The 19,597-nt window shown below is 47.9% G+C and overlaps 1 protein-coding gene across 9 annotated transcripts in view; it reads left to right on the top strand.

The window, feature by feature from the left end:
* The window catches only part of fbxw7 (F-box and WD repeat domain containing 7), a 132,261-nt gene extending 114,635 nt beyond the window's left edge, over positions 1 to 17,626 (top strand). For 6 of the 9 annotated variants that reach the window (XM_042094165.1, XM_042094162.1, XM_042094164.1 and 3 more), the window contains 7 exons: positions 663 to 786; positions 1,038 to 1,174; positions 1,659 to 1,772; positions 8,691 to 8,872; positions 11,991 to 12,216; positions 13,114 to 13,324; positions 14,746 to 17,626. In XM_042094165.1, the coding sequence (XP_041950099.1) occupies positions 663 to 786; positions 1,038 to 1,174; positions 1,659 to 1,772; positions 8,691 to 8,872; positions 11,991 to 12,216; positions 13,114 to 13,324; positions 14,746 to 15,014 (1,263 nt within the window). In that variant the 3' untranslated portion in view covers positions 15,015 to 17,626. The remainder of the gene's footprint in view (positions 1 to 662; positions 787 to 1,037; positions 1,175 to 1,658; positions 1,773 to 8,690; positions 8,873 to 11,990; positions 12,217 to 13,113; positions 13,325 to 14,745) is intronic. The other 3 variants (XR_006032192.1, XR_006032191.1, XR_006032190.1) reach the window with 3 other exon arrangements.
* The last annotated feature ends 1,971 nt before the right edge of the window (positions 17,627 to 19,597 follow it).

Genomic DNA, 19,597 nt, shown 5'->3' with positions numbered 1-19,597 from the left:
GAATGTGATGGCATGTTGAAGCACTTCCCTTCCACCTTAACCGCGCTCCCAACCCCATTCTAAGACCCAGCTTCCTGCTTGTGGTTGGGTCTGACACATGAGGAGATGAGATCTACTCCTCCATTTCCCCAAGACTCTCTCGTCTGCCTACCATTCACTCTCTCTGGCGCTGTCTGCCTGTCTTTATCTCCGCTGTTTACTCCTACTGGTTGGTTAAGGAGACGCGATCGAGACGTGGGGCACATGTTTGGATTTTGGATCTTGACAGCCATCTCCTCCAGGCAATTAGTGTAGATTTGACTGAAATGGTAGCAAGCAGAAATCTGTTTTCTGAGGTTCTGCCAACTGTAGTCTGCCTTACGTAACTGTCAGCCGCCGCTAAGTGCTCTCAGCTCCAGCACTTTTTTACGTGCCCATTTTCTCTCGTTCCTCCCTCAAATTTAACCGGATTACGACTCAGTCTTTTTATAAAGGCGGGATAAAGCCAGATAACAGTAAGAGTGAGTAGAAACCCCCGACTGAGAGAGAATGTACTACCGATACACCCACTCTACCATTCCTTGTGTAGACTAAACCAGGCTCTCTCTCTCTCTCTCTCTCTCTCTCTCTCTCTCTCTCGTTCTTTCTTTCTCTCTCTCTCTGTCGTTCTCCATCTCTCCCAGCTGGCGTTGTATGTGCTGTCATTCCTGGAGCCGAAGGACCTGCTGCAGGCGGCTCAGACGTGTCGCTACTGGCGCATCCTGGCCGAGGACAACCTGCTCTGGAGGGAGAAATGCAGGGAGGAAGGTAGGTGTTGGAGCCCGACACACGCAGACATGCGAAGCCAACCACAAATACTGCAGGATACAGGAAAATATTAACGCTCAACAGGCTCAATGATGGAGGTGTGATTACACTATACATGTCACCATTTTAGTAATGAAGAATCAAAAATGAACATCAGAGGAACACTGTAGCAGGAATAGAATATGGCTAACACTGTAGCAGGAATAGGATATGGCTAACACGAAGGCTTTTTTTGCTTTTTTCTCTCCCAGGTATTGATGAGCCTCTGCACATCAAACGGCGGAAAGTAATCAAACCCGGTTTCACGCATAGTCCCTGGAAGAGTGCCTACATCAGGCAGCACAGAATAGACACCAACTGGAGGAGAGGAGACCTCAAATCCCCCAAGGTAACCTCACCTCTCGTATTAATGACTGCAGGAATGCCGGTATTGTGTGACACGAGTGTATAGTTTCACTCTCCATTAAGCTGTTGACAATGAGGATGTGAATCCTGGCTGTCATTGTCACAGTGTTGGCTGTGCAAACTGACTAGAGAGCTGGGAGGCTGAACTAACAGTCTTCTGCTGCCGCCGCCGCTGCTGCTGCTGCTGCTCCTCCTGCTGTGTTTAGCTTGGCAGCAGCGGCGGTAGAGGACCGCTGCTCTTCCCAGCCGCCACCACTGCGAGCGCGTGCCCGTGCCCGCCTCCCAAACGTGCTGTGTCATCTGCTGAGCCAGCGTTCCTCTGACCCAGTATCTCAGCCCCACAGCGGCGCGGCCCAGCTGCTCAGAGGGAGGCTGCACGTTTGATGTATGTTGAAGGGGCCTCATTAGGCTGGTTTCTTGGCTGCGGAGCCTTATGTTTGCCGTTATCACCTGTGCCCCGCCTGCAGGTGCTGAAGGGCCACGACGATCACGTGATCACCTGCCTCCAGTTCTGCGGAAACCGCATCGTCAGCGGCTCGGATGACAACACGCTCAAAGTGTGGTCAGCAGTCACCGGAAAGGTAAGCCTGCGGGTGTTTTCTCCTGTTAACCCCTCACTCTCCAGACATCCGTGTTTTCTCCCGTTAACCCCTCACTCTCCAGAGATCCGTGACTAATTCAAATCAAGCGCAGCTCTGTGACCCATTGAAGCAGCAGAAGTCCCAATTGGTTTAGCTTGACTATGTTTTGTGGCTTGGACTAGTGTGCATAGTATTGATCCTCTGGCGTGGACATCGATCACTGATGTTACCGTGGGAACTGAGAGATGGAAATGAACGTCTGTCCCCACTGCTCCTCCACATCCTCCACTTAGAGCAGCTTTGCACTCACACCCTCAGCCACCAGGCTTGTGGTACAGTATCTTCCATACGGCTGGTTGAGTGTGTGGCCGTCATTTCCTATTGATTTCCAGTTATTAATGTGGGGCTGGTGTGGGGGCTATGGAGGTATCACTTTGAGTCTGAAGGACACCCCCCCCCCCCCCCCTCCCCCTGTTGCAGGAATAGTAGCAACCAGCAGTATAGGCAGTCATCTCCATAGTCATCAGGGACAATGTTGTGGCGCTCAATTATTTATGAGTGACATGAGTCGCTGTCATGTTAACAATGTGGCTTCATTGCACCTCTAAAGGGCTTCTTCAGCCCCCCCCCAACCCCCACCATCTTCTTGCTCAGACTGTGTGTGTGTGTGTGTGTGTGTGTTAAATGGAGTGAAAGGGCTGTTGCCCACAGGCTTCTTTAAGTATTCATTGGCGAAGGCGATGCAGTGACACGGACCCCGTGTGACTTGTTTATGAGCTCCCTTTGAAAGCGAGCCATTTGGTCTGGAACAGTATGGAGAACGGAAAGGACACCGTTAATCGCCCTCTCTTCTCTGCCCCCACCCCACCCCACCCCACCACCTCCCACCCCTTTTCAGTCCTCCATTTTCATCCTGGCTCTAATGAAAATTCTCCTCTTTTATATCTATCCAGATGGGGCCCCTCCCCGTTGCCTTGCTTTTTAATGTGCGGGTGAGGCGAGAGGAGGGGGACGTGGCCCCCACATCATGGGCCCATTTGGGTGCTAATTTAGAACTCAATGGCTCTAAAGAATCTCAGCGGCGTTCTCCGGTCGCCTGATTTTGATGCGCACGCACACGGCAAAATGGAGAGCCGTTGACTGGCGGTGAGTCTGGTGAGGGGGGATTACGCTGGGTCTGGTGCGAGCCGGTCGAGGTGATGGCTGCGTGTCTGTTGAGAGAGACAGCAGATGGCTGATGTGCTCTAGGCTCCGTGACGGGGGTCGTAACCAGTGGACTGGCGCAGAGCCAGGAGCATCCCACAATGCACCTGGCTGCAAGGCCCTCTAAAGGGAAAGCCTCTGGATCTTTCTGTTCCATTTATTTGGTGAAGGTCATCAGTAGTCATCTCGGTACCTGTCGGCCCTCTTACACTTAATTACTGAGGCAGTACCAACCTGAATTAATTGATTAAATGTGATTTCTGTTGGTACATTTTCCCCTTTTTGCGCCCTCACATCCGCACTGTCTGTTTGAAGAGGAGGTAGAATTAATTCTAAACCTGCACAAAAAAGTTTTCTTAAAAACCAGAATATATTGAACGCAAGTCCTCCTCTAGCTCTACAGCGAAGGTGCATCTAAGGCTGAATCTGATCTGATTATTTATCTCTGTCCCTCGCCATCTATCCATCTAGCTGTCTACATGTAAGGCTGCTTTCTCTCAAATTCTGTGTCTGTTCCACACGAGTATCGTGTCTACAAGCGTTTTTGTGCCTCTGCTGGACCCCTTGAGCTGGTGTGAGCATGTCTTTCTGCTGTGGACGGGCTGTAAAGCCTCTCTGCCCACTGGAGCCCAAGCCGATCTTCCTTTCACATGTCTGAACCGAACTGAAGCCAGATCAATATGGACGGTGAGAGAAAGCCTGTAGAAGTTTGGCTTGTTCAACTTGTAGACATTTGAAAACTAAAGGCCGTTTCTAAACTAAAGACTATTTCATCTGTTCTGCTTGCCTCTCACAAGCTTTCCCCTCCACAGGCCGAGTGTGTATGCAAACTGTTAATTTGTGATTGTCCTTCAGGTTGTTTTTTCCAAGGTCTCCATTTTCCTGCTCACAGTTTGATTCTGGCTGCTTTCTAGGGGGAAGATAAGCAGCCCTTGTGTCGTGGAGAGCTTTTCCTCTCCGCTCCGCTCCGCTCTGCTCCCCTCCCCGAGCCGTGGCCAGATATCTGCCTTCATTAGGCTCTCTGAGGAGCTTGCTGGAGCCATGGGGAGAGGGTGGGTGGAGTTCTGGAGAGGCTCCGTAATGAATTGAAATGAGATTGCTGATTATTAGTGGAGAAATTGGCTGCCTTCTACCTCAGTGCGACTGTGCTCCGGCAGCCACGGCAGCCACGGCAGCCCCGCACTCGTCTTTTCCGCCATTTGTGCCTTTCCTCGCGAGTGTGGAGCGGACCGCTTCTCCAAACCGCCCATCTGTCAGGAGCAGCGGGACTCCCCGCTTGGCAGGTAGACGGCACGCGCAGGCAAAGGTGCAAGGCGCACCTGAGGCTTCTCTTGGCTCGCAACCTGCTCGCAAGAACACTGCTCTCCAGAAACTGTTGCAGGCCAGAACATGAACCTGCCTGAGGCAGGGAAATATTTCACAGAATGTACAATACCACTGCACTCAGTGTGTTGCTGTGTTCGTCCTCTATAGCTACCTAAACCCACGCCTGACATATTGATGGGCATAGTGTGGTGAGTGTGGCTGCCACCTCACCAGCCTCATTGCAGGCAGGCAGTCATGTTTGTATTTAAGGGCATGAGGTTTATGAGAGTCTTACACTCTTCTCTGTGATGAGCTCAGATTATGGACGGTGTGTACTTTCCCAGCTCAAGCAAATGGGGGCTGTTGCATGAGCTGAGCGAGGACCCTTGCTGCGAGTAATAGGGAAGTGATGGCAGGGCTAGATCAGCTTCAGACGCTTAGAGCAGCCTATGACGCGTGTCCCTTTGAAGCGGACGGATGAGACCAGAGAGAGCGAGTGCAGCCAGGCTGTGTTTGACTGACTGAAGTCTTCAGTCTGACGAGGATGTCTGCGTCGGCCCGCCGCCATGTGTCGGTGGAGCCCTCCGCTTCACCCGGCGAGGGTGTCGCTCCTAATAAACGTCCGCGCAGAACTGTGGCAGGATAGCCCGAACCAGACACTCCCCAGTTGAGTGTGGCGTGGGGGAGGGCTGTCAGCCTTCATCTCTCTCTGCGTACCTCTTTTCCCACTTCTCTCTCTCTTCACCGCTGTGATGGTACCCACATGCCGCCTGTGCAGTGAAGCGGAGACGCTTCCCCTGGTGCCCGTCAGGGAGCGGCGCCCTGTGAGGTCACATAGCTGTTAAAAGGCAGATCAGGAATCCCTTTGCGATAAGAGCTGTCACTTAGAGTATTTAGCTATCAGGCTTGAAAGAAATCATCCATTACTAATGTGTCATGAGGTGATTATGCTATTAATGTTGTATATAATATTAAAGAGCTGTTGCTGTGGGTACTCATTTTTCGAGTAGAATATGCATGTTGGCGCCCCTTGTGCATTTTCACAGGAAACTTTAGCAACATGGCTTTAGGCTGAAGGTGTGTTCATATGCGTGCAGTGAAGCCCTGGTCTTGTTCCCTCAGGTTGTTGACACACTGTTGAGGAATGTGAAGAATTGCACACAAAAAAAGAGACTCCACACTCTCGTAGGCGTCTTCCATTGATATTTACGGTTCGGCATGAAATCGCCTCACAGCCAACTCCCAATTACAGCCGTCAGGAATGTGGAGGTCAGTGGCTGAGGATGAGTGGCGCCGAAGATCACACCCTCTCTGCCTGGTCATGCTCCGCAGCGTTAGATGGGAGCACTGGGAACGAGGAAGAAAAAACAACACCCAACTCGTGCCCTCTGATTTATTACCCTGTGTCCTTGAAGGCTCCGATTCTTGCTTTTCTGCTGCTTATTTTCTCTCCCTATCTCTCTCGCTCGCTTTCTCACTCTCTCTCCAGTCCTGTCGCCAGTATGACTCAGACTGCATCCTGGCTGAATATCAACAGCTCACCGTGCCTACTGCCGCATGCCAGAATCCCAGACCATCCCCCGCTCTTGTCTCCGCTATAAAGTGGACCAAAATCAGTGACTCAGTAATCACTGAACATATAGTGATGCTGTTTTTTCCTTCATCTCTATCATTTACTGTCTACTCCACTACAGCCAGAAAAATTGAATAACTACATTTCCCATGATTCTCTGTACATTTCTGATTGGTCCCAAAAACCCCATTAGAGCATGCTCACTGGTCCCAGATGGGCTGGCACAGCTCTGGCTCATTGTGTTGAGTGTGAGCAGGCCAGAGCAGCTGCTCCACACAGATTTCTCAGCAGCTGAGCACTCACAGGCACAAATCACACACGCCGAGCTGGCCCATCAAAGGCCATCACAAAGGTACACGCCACAAATCAGTGGTTGCAGAATGGGAAATCAGGCGTGATGGGCAATACAAGAGATTTGTTTGGGTTCCAAGCCACAGAAACATCTAGAAGCAGCAGCCACATCTGCTCCTTGTTCTGTGAGTTGTTGGAAACTGTATTCTTCCAAACATTTCCCTGAGCAGTCTCTATTTGCTGTCAGGCAAGTGCCTGTTTTTCACCATGGATCAAATGCAGACCGAAAAAAAATGCAAGAAATGCAATAAAAATAGAGTCCAGGATTATGCCACCATCTCTGGGGCTCCAACAGCCATTTAAAAGAATTTTAATCTTCTGCTCGCTGGCTGCCAGGGGTGGCTGCCTTTGTGCTTGTTCCACAGGCAGATAAACAGACACCTAAGCCATTTCATTTCAAAGGTCCTCTTTCCAGACTCTGGCTGAGTGGGCTCTAATCGGCCAAGAACAGGGGAAGGCTTTGTGGACACGGACTGGCTATGCAAGTACTATGGTTTGCACTCATGTTGAGAAATTCATCTCCCTGGTAACATACACTCATTACAGAATCAAAATGCTCATGTTTAATTCAGCCATGGCCTCATCAATATTCAACCAATGTTCCCATTCCACCCGGTTTCATGGGGATGTGGAGACGGGCTGGATACATCACAGGGATCATACGATGAGGCTCTTTCCTCTGAGAGGGAGGCAGATGTCTGCAGTGGCCAGAAAATGGATGCGAAAGCCATGATTTTTCCCTTCTCATGATTGTCCATAGATGTCACCAAGTCATTAGCGCTCTCACTTCACTAAGCGTCTCGATCTCATTTATCCTCTTGGCCACTGGTAATGGTGTTTAATTGCCTCCAATTTGTTAGCAGCCTGAGCCTTTTGTTCCCCGTCCTGCTGACCAGACTGGCTGCTGGGACTGCTGCTGTGGCTGCTGCAGAGGCAGAGGACGGCGAAACGAGTGCAGAATAAAGTTAACCTTTGTGACCCCGCGTGATGAGTGGAGGCACCGAGGTCGTGTAGTGCTGTGGAGAGTTAACGGAGCATCACTGTTTATCGCCCCGTATAATTTTTTTTTTAAAAAAGCCCACGGCCACCTCTGCCTCGGTGACTGAAGTACCATCAGCAGGTTTATGGGCCCTGCTTTAGAGGCTAGCTGCCCCTGCCTGCTCTGCAGAGCTATGGATCATCACACCCACAGAATGCCCAGAGGAGCATAGTCTCCTCAAGCCCTAATTAAATGCAGCGTCAAAGCGCTAATTAAATTTACCTAATACCATCCCCTCTCAAACAGATTGGGAGAGTTTCGCAATCAATAGCTAATCTGTCATCTAAAATGAGGAAATCATTTTTTTTTTTTTTTTGGCTGTATTAGCACAGTTTCCTCTGAAGTGGAATACATTAGCCGCTTTGGTCGAGAATAGATAAGGAAAAAAGAAAATTACATAGGTTGAGGAAAGGCCAATATTATATTTGACCTTTCTAAAGGTCTTTCCCATTTATTTTGCATGCTCTTTCCTTCCAGGCTCCATCCCAGTTTAAAATTTGCCAAATCGCTCCCCTACAACAGATCAAATGCACATCCACTCATCACAAGCTCATTAATAAGGTCAACCCACTTCAATATTGGGCTCTGTCTCTCTCAGTTGGTGTGACATAACCCAGAGGATGCTCTCTGATAAGACTTCTGATAGTCCAAATCTTGAGATTTTTTGTACTGTTATACCCATGGTTATACCCTTTTTACCATGATGCAGCCATTGGTGCTGATATGACATTGAACTAAAACCCTCAACTCTATGATCTGTCTGCACTTACTTACTTTTGGAAATTCAGCAGTTTGGCATAATGCCTTCGCCTAGTTTGATATTCTCGTTCACTATGTGATTTAAGAACTTACAAGGATACAAGGAAGTTTATTGTCACATGCATATAGTTACTGGAAGTAAGAAATGCAGTGAAATTATGTCTGGTGTCAGCCTATTTGTGCATTAATGGGGGGGGGTGTAAAAAGTGCAGTAGAAGAGGGGTTTAGTAGATTAAGTGGCAAGGGCTGCATAAAAAAAGGTGGGGGAGGATTGGGATTGGGTGGGGGGCATCAACAAGGAGCACCCAAGAGCAACTTATAGGTGATGAGAAGTGTGCCGAGAAGCAGGTCCAACAAGTCCAATGTCCCTATTTGGTGTTGAAATAGACACCAGTGTAACAGTTAGGATGGCCGTTGAGATTCCCTCAACCTTGACCATCTTGGTATACTGTCTGCGTCTGCCCATCTGAGGTTGACGCTGTCAATGGGTGGCTGTGAAAATGCCATTGAGATACAATATCTCTTCTGCCAGGGAGTCCTACAGAATGTGTGGCATTACACTTGTATTGATGTGTTGCATGTAAAGTCTTTTGTAAATGTGCACATGTGTCTGATGGCTGCCCCCTCTATTGTGTTTTGTAAATGTGCACATGTGTCTGATGGCTGCCCTCCTCTGTTGTGTTTTCAGTGTTTGCGGACACTGGTGGGCCACACGGGTGGCGTGTGGTCGTCCCAGATGAGGGACAACATTATCATCAGTGGCTCGACGGACCGCACGCTGAAGGTGTGGAACGCCGAGACGGGGGAATGTATCCACACGCTGTACGGACACACCTCCACTGTGCGCTGCATGCACCTTCATGAGAAAAGGTACCGTCAGCACACATCACTAACGGCAGACCGAGGTCACACCCTCTTACTCCCCCATCGTATACGTTCAGGCTCTCGTATTTGTTCACTCATCCCATGGTGGGCATAATCTATGGGTCACTGACTTATTCCCTTACAAGTTCTCATCTGAACAGAACCTTATAGAAGACAAATCATCTATGTAGTAGATACATAGATTATGTTGAATATTTATGTTTTATTTGCTGGTTCATAGGTCATCACAGAGCTGTTTTTCCCAATATCTGATTCTCCCAAGTCGTTTAGAGTTGATAATTGGGCTTTGAGGGAGCGCATATTCCAGTTCATTATCAAACGTGAATTGCGACCAAGGGTACGGCAGCTAACGTGCTCTTAAAGTGACTCGGGTCGCAGCTGGAAAAGGCTGATGTTCTCACCTCAGTGCACAACAATGTGCTCCGTGGGCTGTAGCGCTGCCCCCTGCAGAGGCCTCCCGTCAGTCTCCGTGCGCTCGTGTCCGGCCCTAGTGCTCTTTCTGCCCAGGGCCATGCGAGGTCTGAGCGACTCCTGCAGGGTACCCGCGGAGTCTTATAAGTATTAAATTTCATTTTACTAAATTAAGGCCTTAAAAAGTATTGAATTTCACCTCAAAGTCTGGAATTTTTTCACGGAGGTCTTAATTTTTCAAATGATCAGTAGATTTAGTCTAATATCCTCACATAGCGTAAATCACAAGGATTAAAGTTCTCTGTCGTACGACGGATTTCCGTCAATTTGATTTTAGAAATGTCATATTTGAGATCGATGCAGATAAAAAAAATAGGAGGGGGGGGTCTATCACCTTTTCTTTTCCTTTTTTTAAGGCAACTACAAATATTAGGTCCGATGAATGAATGTGTGTGATGGTAAATGTTTAAAGACCTAATAGTGTTCTTGAGAACTTTCTGTGTCTCAATCAGAGATCGCTCAAAAAGATACGTCAGCCATGAGTTTCGCTTTGTTTATGTTGTAGCTACACGCTTGTCTCATTGGCCTGGGGTGGTTTCTTAAAAAAAAAAAACACACATCTGGAGGACAGTCTAAAAGTTGGATTATAGTGACACAATCGTGACAGCTGATGAGGTTGCCCAATCCGTTTAACTTTTTTGGATATGCTATTGTGAGCTCTATGTGCGAATTCAGAGGCTGTGTTCTTTCCATGCATCAATGTAGACAATCTCTTACTATCGCGAACTCTTGTCAGGGGAGGTCATTCATGTACTATTATTGTTACAGTTTTTAATCAATGCAACTAACATTATGTGTAAAACGATGCAATATAAACTGTAGCCTATGCCTCCTGTCTGTTGTGACATGTACAACAATGTTTTTCACAATTTGCGACGGAAGGTTTTGACTGAGCGTGTTAACAGTTTGCGATATTATTATTTTATGTTGAGTAAGGGGGCCAGTCGTTTTTATGACGCACAGACAGCCTTGTAGCCTATTTTGCTTAGGCCTCACTTTTAACGACAGTGAGCGTATGTTGACAAAAAATAACCATGCAATTAAAATAGTCAACTTAAAACTTTGCTATTATTAATGTATAGCACAAAACCATAACCAGTAGGCCTACCAGAACCTTGCATATTAGCGTCATGATTTGTGTACGTTTATCTATGGCTGACCGCTTTTGCACTAAGTAGGCTACGCATGTTCTTTCATAGCGCAACACGACCTGTCCCTCACCATATCGCAACCTCTTGTCAACCTTATACAATCTGTTGCTGAAGACAAAAGCGCCCTCTCCAGATTGTCGTTATCAGATGCGCAGACCTCCTGCATGAGCACACACAGTATTGCTGCTCATTGGAAAACTGAGTTGTCTGTAAAACTCAAAATTACCATGTTTTCATTAGATGCAGATGCGGATCAGGCAACAAATGGAAATATGAACAATATCTAGACTGGTCTGATTCGTTACTTTGATGAGGAAATGTGAGGTCTTGCAAACTTGATTTTATAGATTTTACTTGGTGTTGAATTGCATATTAACAAGAAAAAAAATCTCCCCTTTAAACACTTTTGGCCTGAAATAATTAAATAAGAGTGTAAGTTAAAGCCTTGCTACAATATCGCTGCAGTAGAAAAGAACAGCAATGGCTAATCAGCAATGGTCAGGGATGGTATTGAACACTCTCAATTCACCTTATTTACATGGCGGCCATTGGCAGCTAAAACGAGGCTACAGGGTAGTAACTTAAGAGTACCCTGTAGCCTCGTTTTGGTGTTTATTTGGTGCTTTACTTTTCTGTTTGCATCTTTTTGTACATTAAAAACCAATAGGTCGCGACCGCAAAAGGGGTGCTATCTCTATAGGTAGATATGAACAACGTATGACTTATGGCCTGAAAAAAGAAAAAAAAAAATTTCACTTTAATCCCTGAAATCAACTAGGTTCTATTCCGTGTAAATTTGTCCATGATCTTTGCGTTGCCACTGCACTGCTGTCATGTTCATGTTGGCATGTTCAAACACTAAGTAATTAAAATAGTAATTATTTGAGGTTTAATCTTACCTTTTAATATTATTTATTGTATCCGAATGGGTGCGATGTAGGTATTAAATTTCATCTGAAGTGGTATTAAAAAGGTCTTAAAAAGTCTTAAATTTAGGTCTGACAATTCTGGGGGTACCCTGTCCTGATTACTCACTGGGCAGAAAGGGCCAGTGCACCGAGAAACAGACCGCCCTGGAAGAGGCAAGATGGGAGGTGGGGAGAGAGTGCAGGCGCCAGTGCAGTTGAAGGTTCCAGAGCACAATGCCTCTCCGCTGCCTCCTTTGTTCCAGCCTGCATTAGAGGAGACGTTCTGTCCTCAGCTGAAATGTAGTAAAATGTTATTTATGGTGGACTTGTGTTCAATGCTGTGAGATGAAAAGGCCATGGCACACGTAGTTGGATTTCATCATGGGAAATGAAAATGGATATGTCTTGGCAGGAGTCCAGTGATATCTGCCTCAATAAGCGCGCCTGCAGAATACAGTAAATCCCCTTGATAAATGGTGTGCCCCCCTAAAGGTGAAGCAACTATACAGCACAATCTGTTGTCCTTGGATAAAGAGACCTTAACGCCATCCTTGTCCATCTGTCTGTCCGCAGGGTGGTGAGTGGTTCCCGGGACGCCACGCTGCGTGTGTGGGACATCGAGACGGGTCAGTGTTTGCACGTGCTCATGGGCCACGTGGCGGCCGTGCGCTGCGTCCAGTATGACGGGCGCAGGGTCGTGAGCGGTGCCTACGACTTCATGGTCAAGGTGTGGGACCCTGAGACCGAGACCTGCCTGCACACACTGCAGGGCCACACCAACAGAGTCTACTCCTTACAGGTAGGCAACATGGCTGCACACAGTCACACACACAAAGGTTTATTAGTGCACATACTGTAGGAAGGCTTCAGAGGCCAATATATCACTCAGACAGGTTTGTTTCACTCAACGGCATGAAAACTCCAGCCTCCCTATTTGTAGGGCGTCAGCAAGCCGCTCAGGCCTACAGCTAGTCTAATGCGCTCACATGGAAGGGAGTAAACATGAGTCATATTCAGGGCACTAACCTCTGTCTGGCTCTCCGTAACGTAACATCTTGTTCTGTTATGCCAGCTGAACACTGCCAACATTTATTCTTTAGAAATGGCCTTACTGTAAGAACATTTCTTTCAGTACATGTAAATATAATATTTCATATCAGATTGATATAGAGATTTTATCACTGTTTGTCATGTATTCATCAATATGTCATGGACATTTGTGAATGTCGTCATCAAGCTTGTTGCAGCTCATAGGGAGAGGGGTCTCCTATAATACTGTATGCATCCCCAAACCTTAATGTTTTTGCCCCTATTGGTGGACAGGCATGGTAAAGTGTCTATAAAGTCTTTCATAACTGCTATCCATGCACACATTTCATGTGCTAATCAGATTGATTGACCAGTGGTGGCCAGTGTCACACTGGTAAAGTGTGTAAGCTGTGGGCTGTGTCTGCAGTGCTGCTACTGGGCTGCTGTTAAAGGCTAATGCATTCCCCAGCCTGTCCTCTGGGCACGTCCTCCCAGTGATTACACCGCACTTTAGCTCAGGCCCCAGCCCTGTCTAAGGACACGCATGGCCCGCTCGGCCAGAGAGGGGCTGATTCTGCAGTAGGAGACGCTCCTTGAGCACCTTTAAGTATGGTAGTGTTGTGCGAATGTGAGTCCGACCTGAGACCTGTCTTTTCCTCCCTATCAGTTCGACGGCGTGCACGTGGTCAGCGGCTCGTTGGACACGTCGATCCGCGTGTGGGACGTGGAGACGGGGAACTGCATCCACACGCTCACCGGGCACCAGTCCCTCACCAGCGGCATGGAGCTGAAGGACAACATCCTGGTGTCCGGCAACGCCGACTCCACCGTCAAGATCTGGGACATCAAGACGGGCCAGTGCCTCCAGACACTTCAAGGTCAGAGAGCCAGTGGATCTCCCCAGGATCTGCAGCCCAAACGGCTGTGATGTTAAAGAGTGCAACTGCATTGTGTTTACGACCTTGTTTTTGAAATGCCTTAGTCCAGCTTTCTACTCACGGCTACCGGGAGGCAAAACAGACGCAGCCATCCATGGCCGGGCTCCCTTAGTGCTTGTTGTGTCCTTTAGCTGTGTTGTGTAGTGTGACCGCTCTCGCGCACCGATGCCGTCATCCTTAGCCGCACTGGCTCTTTTATCTGGACGCCGTAATTGTGTCTCAGAGGCCTGCTAAACAGGAGTAGTCAGGGAGAGTGCACAGATCCATAAACAAAGAAAACGGAATGGTTTACTGCTGTAGGAAAACAATGGGCGCTGACCACGGACACTGAGCACAACACGCCGATATCATGCAGCTCCTCGTCCCCCAGTGGCTCTCTCTGTCCCCATAACAATTACTGTATGTATCACTTCCTATAACCATCCAGACTATGGAGTCTGCGAGACGGCGCTCTCTCGTCTGGATGGCCTTATTAAACACCCTATGGCTGCTATCTGAGGAGAACAAAGGGATCCCCTCTGTTGGCATCAGAGGGATGGAGCGGCACGGGGCTGCAAGGGGGATGAAAAGGAGTGAGGGGGATGGGACAAGACATGGCGTGTCGGGGAGCCCTGCGAGGCAGATGCACAGAGCAGGAGGGGGGTTGGGTTGGGGGTGCAGGGCAGTGGAGGTGGGGGGGGGGGATGTCGTCTCTTTGTAGGTCAGCTAATTGGGTCATTGGGCATTTCCCTTCTATTCATGATGACATTTAGATAGAACAATAGACAGAGAAACGGGATACTTAACATTAAAGGAAATGTACCTGATGCTTTATTATGGTGGTGGGTGTGGGAGGGGGGTTTCTACAGTCCTTTGTTGAGTTGATGACACATGAGGCAGTACACCACAAAGGGCACTGAAGATGTGCAGTCTTCAAAAGGGGCATATCTACCTACACACAAAACACCAATTGAATGACTTGTTCCTCATTAGTGGATGTTGCTTTGAAATGGAAATGGAAAAAGCTGTTCATGGTTCTGTTTATTGGCTTATTCTACTCGATTATCTACTGTGTTAATCGTCAGACAGATGTGATTTACTGTGTACTAATTAGCATTTGTATTTCATACAGAAGTGGTTTATTTTCTAATTGCCTACAGATTCTTTGTGTATTGTCGTTGTTTATGTGCAATAATTCATGTGTAGGCTATACTGTAGATATGGTTTGCTCCCACACTTAGATACATGTGAGGGGAGACGTTGAAAGAAAGATGTGAAATAACAATAGAAAATCAAACTAATGGTCTGTAATGGGAGCTCTGTGTCATTCCGTAATGACGGCGCTCGCTAACTCTCCTTGTCTGCGTCTCTGATTCTCGTAGGTCCCCACAAGCACCAGAGCGCCGTCACGTGCCTCCAGTTCAACAAGAACTTCGTGATCACCAGCTCGGATGACGGCACGGTCAAGCTGTGGGACCTGAAGACGGGCGAGTTCATCCGCAACCTGGTGACGCTGGAGAGTGGCGGCAGCGGCGGCGTGGTGTGGCGCATCCGCGCCTCCAACACCAAGCTGGTGTGCGCCGTGGGCAGCCGCAACGGCACCGAGGAGACCAAGCTGCTCGTGCTGGACTTCGACGTGGACATGAAGTGACTTGCGAGGTTTTTTTCTTTTTTTAAAGACCGGGGAAGATGATGTGGAGGAGGTGGTGGAGGAGGAGGAGGGGAGAAAAAGAGGGAGAGATTGAGAGAGAATAAGAGCGAGTGAGTGAAAGAGGGGTTGAGGGTGGATGGCTGAGCCCCTCTTTGTGGAGCTCAATGTCACAATCCATCGCTTGCTCTTTTTTTATTTAAACAGCAACAAAAAAATGTATCTCTCCAACCATCTCCAGCCAGCCCTCCCCATCTGCTGGGTGGTGGTGATGATGATGGTGGTGGTGGTGGTGGTGTTATCTGGCTCTACAGTTTCTCCATCACCCTCTCTCTCTCCCCCTGGCTGGACGGGGTGGTTGACACGGGGGGCCTTTGCTTGGGGCGGACGACGTGAGCAAGGACGACGTGGAGGAGGGGCTGAGACAGAGGAGAGGACTGGACTCTTGCGCTGCCCCCTCCCCCCACCCTCCGGATGTGCGTTTGCAGCAGGAGGTCGACTTGCTTACGGCAGCAGCAGCCACACAGACAGACTGGTCTGCACTTGCCAGCAATGCTGTGTTGAGATGTACAAAACCCACATGATTTTAGCCCCCCCACTCCCACCCCACCTCCTTCACCTGTTTAGAGCAGGCCAAGAGCGCGCCATCACCAGGCAGCAGTAAACACACACACCTACACACATGCACACTCACTCACTCCCAGAGACCTCCGATTGAGTTACTTTCACAGTGCTGCTTATGGAGCCCCCCACCACGGCTGATAGGGTTTGGGTATGGGAGCACATGGCACAGAGTAGAGAGGCGTGGACTGGCCTGAAGGATGCCCCCAGCCCTGGTGGCCTAGGCCCTGGGACAGGTGCTCTCCAGCCCTGGTGGCCTAGGCCCTGGGACAGGTGCTCTCCAGCCCTGGTGGCCTAGGCCCTGGGACAGGTGCTCTCCAGCCCTGGTGGCCTAGGCCCTGGGACAGGTGCTCTCCAGCCCTGGTGGCCTAGGCCCTGGGACAGGTGCTCTCCAGCCCTGGTGGCCTAGGCCCTGGGACAGGTGCTCTCCACTTTCTTTCTGTGCATTTTGGTTTGTTTCCTTTTTCTTCCTCTCTCCATCACTTTGTTTCCTGGCTTTGAGTTCCTCACAAACAAACACGGACTACGAAACCTTTTAGTGTGCTCCACAAATGTCCTGTTCCCCTCTTGTTTTGCCTGCTGTTGCCATTAGCAACACATCCCAGTATTAAGCTGTTCTTTGCTGTTCACGTTACATTCTCTCTATTTGTTTGGATTTTTGTTGGATTTTTCCCCTCTCTCCTTCCATTTCTTTCTCTCCCCTTCATGCACAGAGCTGACAAGAAGTCCAGCCTCCAGCTCAGTGTCTGGTCATTGGCCTTTATGTTGGAGAGCCTGGACATTTAGTCACCTCAGCCCAGGTGTTTAAAGCTGAGGATGGGGGTAGAGGCGGGAGGTGTGTGTGTGTGTGTGTGTGAGGGGGTGAGTGAGTGTGCATTTGCGTTGTGGTGGTGGCGAGCAAGCATCACCTCAGCTCCTGGGAAGCGCGCTTTTTCCCCCAGTACTGTTTCTCCCAGTGGCCAAACGGAATTCATGCTGCTAGACAGAGAAAAGCAAGGTGGAACTTTTAACTCGCTGTGACGTTTTAGTCCCAGACTAAATTCCAAAAATTGACTCTATATAGTTTGGACAGAGGAAAAAAAAAGATGCGCAGTGGAAATTACAACCGACATTTTTTTGTGTGTGTTTTTGTTTTGTTTTTGCCACTGAAACTTGAGCCAAATGTGCCTCTACGAGGCTGAGCAGAGAGAGTGATGAACAGACCAGGACAGGTTTGCCCGAGGAGACAGGATAGGATTGACATGAGCAAATTAATGTGTGTGTGTGTGTGTGTGTGTGTGTGTGTGTGTGTGTGTGTGTGTGTGTGTGTGTGTGTGCACTGTGTGAGGTCTTGGATAATTGTAAACACATTCCTTTGGACAAAGCTCTGTTAGCCTGTACTCCTTTGAAATGTATGTTTGACAGGATTACTAAAGCAACAGCCCAGTCAGGGTTTTAAAGTGAATGAGAACTGTCCATGTAGCTGTCTATGAGCTTGATGTCTGTGTTTCGTTCACTCGAATGTTTTTTTTTTTTTTTTCCAACTGATTTCAGAGGCATCACCATTAAACCAACTGACAGGTCCATGTGGTGACAAGGAAGAGTGTAGTGTTTGAGATGTTACAGCAACAGACCCCTTCACGCTCTCAGAGCAAGGCAGGGGACACGCAGCAACACAGGCAAATGAATTCAAGGTGAACATAGCCAAACGATTAGTCTCATTCTCCAAGTCACACAACTCAAGCTGAACTGTGAAAGTGGTATAACACTGTATATTATAAAACAATCTTGCTCTCTCTTATCTGTTTTTTTTTTTCTTTTTTTATTTCAGTTTAATTTATGATCTGGTTTTTAAAAATCAGATGTCGGAGGTGTTTTTATTTTTCATTCAGTTCATGTAACTGCCTGACATAACAGACAGAAAAAAACTTAAAGGGATTGTGTATTGTTTGATTCACTTAGAATTTTTATTTTCTTATAACTTAAGTGCAATAAAATGTGTTTTTTCTTTTTCATTTCAAGCCTGTTGGTTGTGTGTGCTTGTCAGTGTGGAAGTGTCATTCGTGTAAAAAAATAAAGCTTCAACCATCTACGGCATTCACTCTAAATGGGTTAGTAACGCGCACACACAACACAACACAACACTGACTAGGAAACCAATACAACGGTCATACATAGTAAAAATAGAAAAACCCATTTCAGTGTCCAGGCGTCCGGCCTCACTGATGTCAACGATGCCTTAATTGGCAGGGTGAAACGTCTTCCTGTTTCTGTCTTGCCAGTGGACTGTGCTGTTCCAGAGGAAGTAGATTCACACAGTGGCAACATGGGCTGATTGAGGTACCCAGGAATTTTAAATGCTGCCACCCATGATGTCTCCAGTCACATGAGGAGGATCCTTAGACATTCCCCCATAACTGTTTTATCTTCATCCCTGTTTTATCGTCTCCAGTACCGTACATAATGGCTGTGAGTTTTGCTCCCTTATTCACTTGCATTAAACACGCACTGACCTCATATTAAAAAACAAATGAGTGAGATGGGATTTATCAACACTCAAAAGACTACACTTATTAAAGGTGAGCTAATTGCCCCCCAATGCAGTGAAGGTTATCTGTAGAGTTGTTTGTCAATTGCTCCATTCAGCCCACGCTATGAAGGGCGTGTTCATCACAATCAGCGCAAGCGTTCCGTTAATTAGAGGGTAGAATCCTTTGCTACTAATGGAAGACCTTCACAATGCTACAGGGCTACTGAAAGCTCTGTTGCCTAGCAATAGCTGGGTTTTATTGCAGCCAAGAGTGTGACATGGCAGCAGAGATGCACAAAATTCACGTCCACATGGTTGTATTCTCCGGTATTAGAAGGGAGCTTTGATTAATGACAAAACAGACACTCTGCCTTTCACACACACAGTAGGTCAATGCAAAATTGTCTTGCATGTAGGTTCTGCTAAAGCAATCCGTGTTTCTCTGCCGGTGTCATTTAAGACTGAGTTAATGTGGTCAGAGACCTGTTCGGCAGGCAAGTCATTGAGAATCTAAGTCACGTGGCTGGAAGTGCCACACATCCATCTCTGTCTCCAGCCCGCGTCCACGCCACAGATGCTACACCTCCCCGTCATCCACGTAATTAACCCCTGAGAACTGGTGCGTGACAGGATGTGGAGTGTGCATCTCCCAGCTCTGACTTGATTTATCTACAGAGTGAATTTTTCCAAAGCAGTTAATTTTTTAACATGGTCGAGTGATGAATGGACCACCTTCTGCTTCCTTATTTGCCATTAATCTGAGTTATATAGTCTTTCCTCTTTTGGGCTGTTCTGCCTAAAGCCTTCATTCTATCTACATGCAGTTCATAACTTGTATTTAGTTGAGTGTCCTTTAATTTTCTTGACTAATTTGTCTTTTTTAAGTCGACTATGAAGGAAGTGATAACATTTGGCAGAACCATAGAAATATGTTGAACCTCTCAAAGTCTATTTACATCCTGATTCAAAAATAAATGTGTATAAAAGCCAAGGTACACATCCACACTCCATCTTGGAGTCCAAAGAGGTCACTTGACAGGATCGAGATGGCCGTCGTAATATGAACGTTTGGAAAGGTTTCAGGAGCACTGGGAATACCGGATTCGGGGGCAGCCGCGGCCTACTGGTTAGCACTTCGGACCTGTAACCGGAGGGTTGCCGGTTCGAACCCCGACCAGTAGGCACAGCTGAAGTGCCCTTGAGCAAGGCACCTAACCCCTCACTGCTCCCCGAGCGCTGCTGTTGCCGCTGTTGATGCAGGCAGCTCACTGCGCCGGGATTAGTGTGTGCTTCACCTCACTGTGTGTACACTGTGTGCTGTGTCTGTTTCACTAATTCACGGAATGGGATAAATGCAGAGACCAAATTTCCCTCACGGGATCAAAAGAGTATTTATACTTATACTTATGTCATGAAAATGGGTGTGACTGGAGGAGAGGTTGTTGTGGCACTGGGA

This window comes from Alosa sapidissima, chromosome 1 (assembly GCF_018492685.1).
Source record: "Alosa sapidissima isolate fAloSap1 chromosome 1, fAloSap1.pri, whole genome shotgun sequence".
Lineage (NCBI taxonomy): Eukaryota > Metazoa > Chordata > Actinopteri > Clupeiformes > Clupeidae > Alosa > Alosa sapidissima.
Note: the sequence above shows the minus strand (reverse complement) of the source record. Positions and strands in the feature narration are given on the sequence as shown.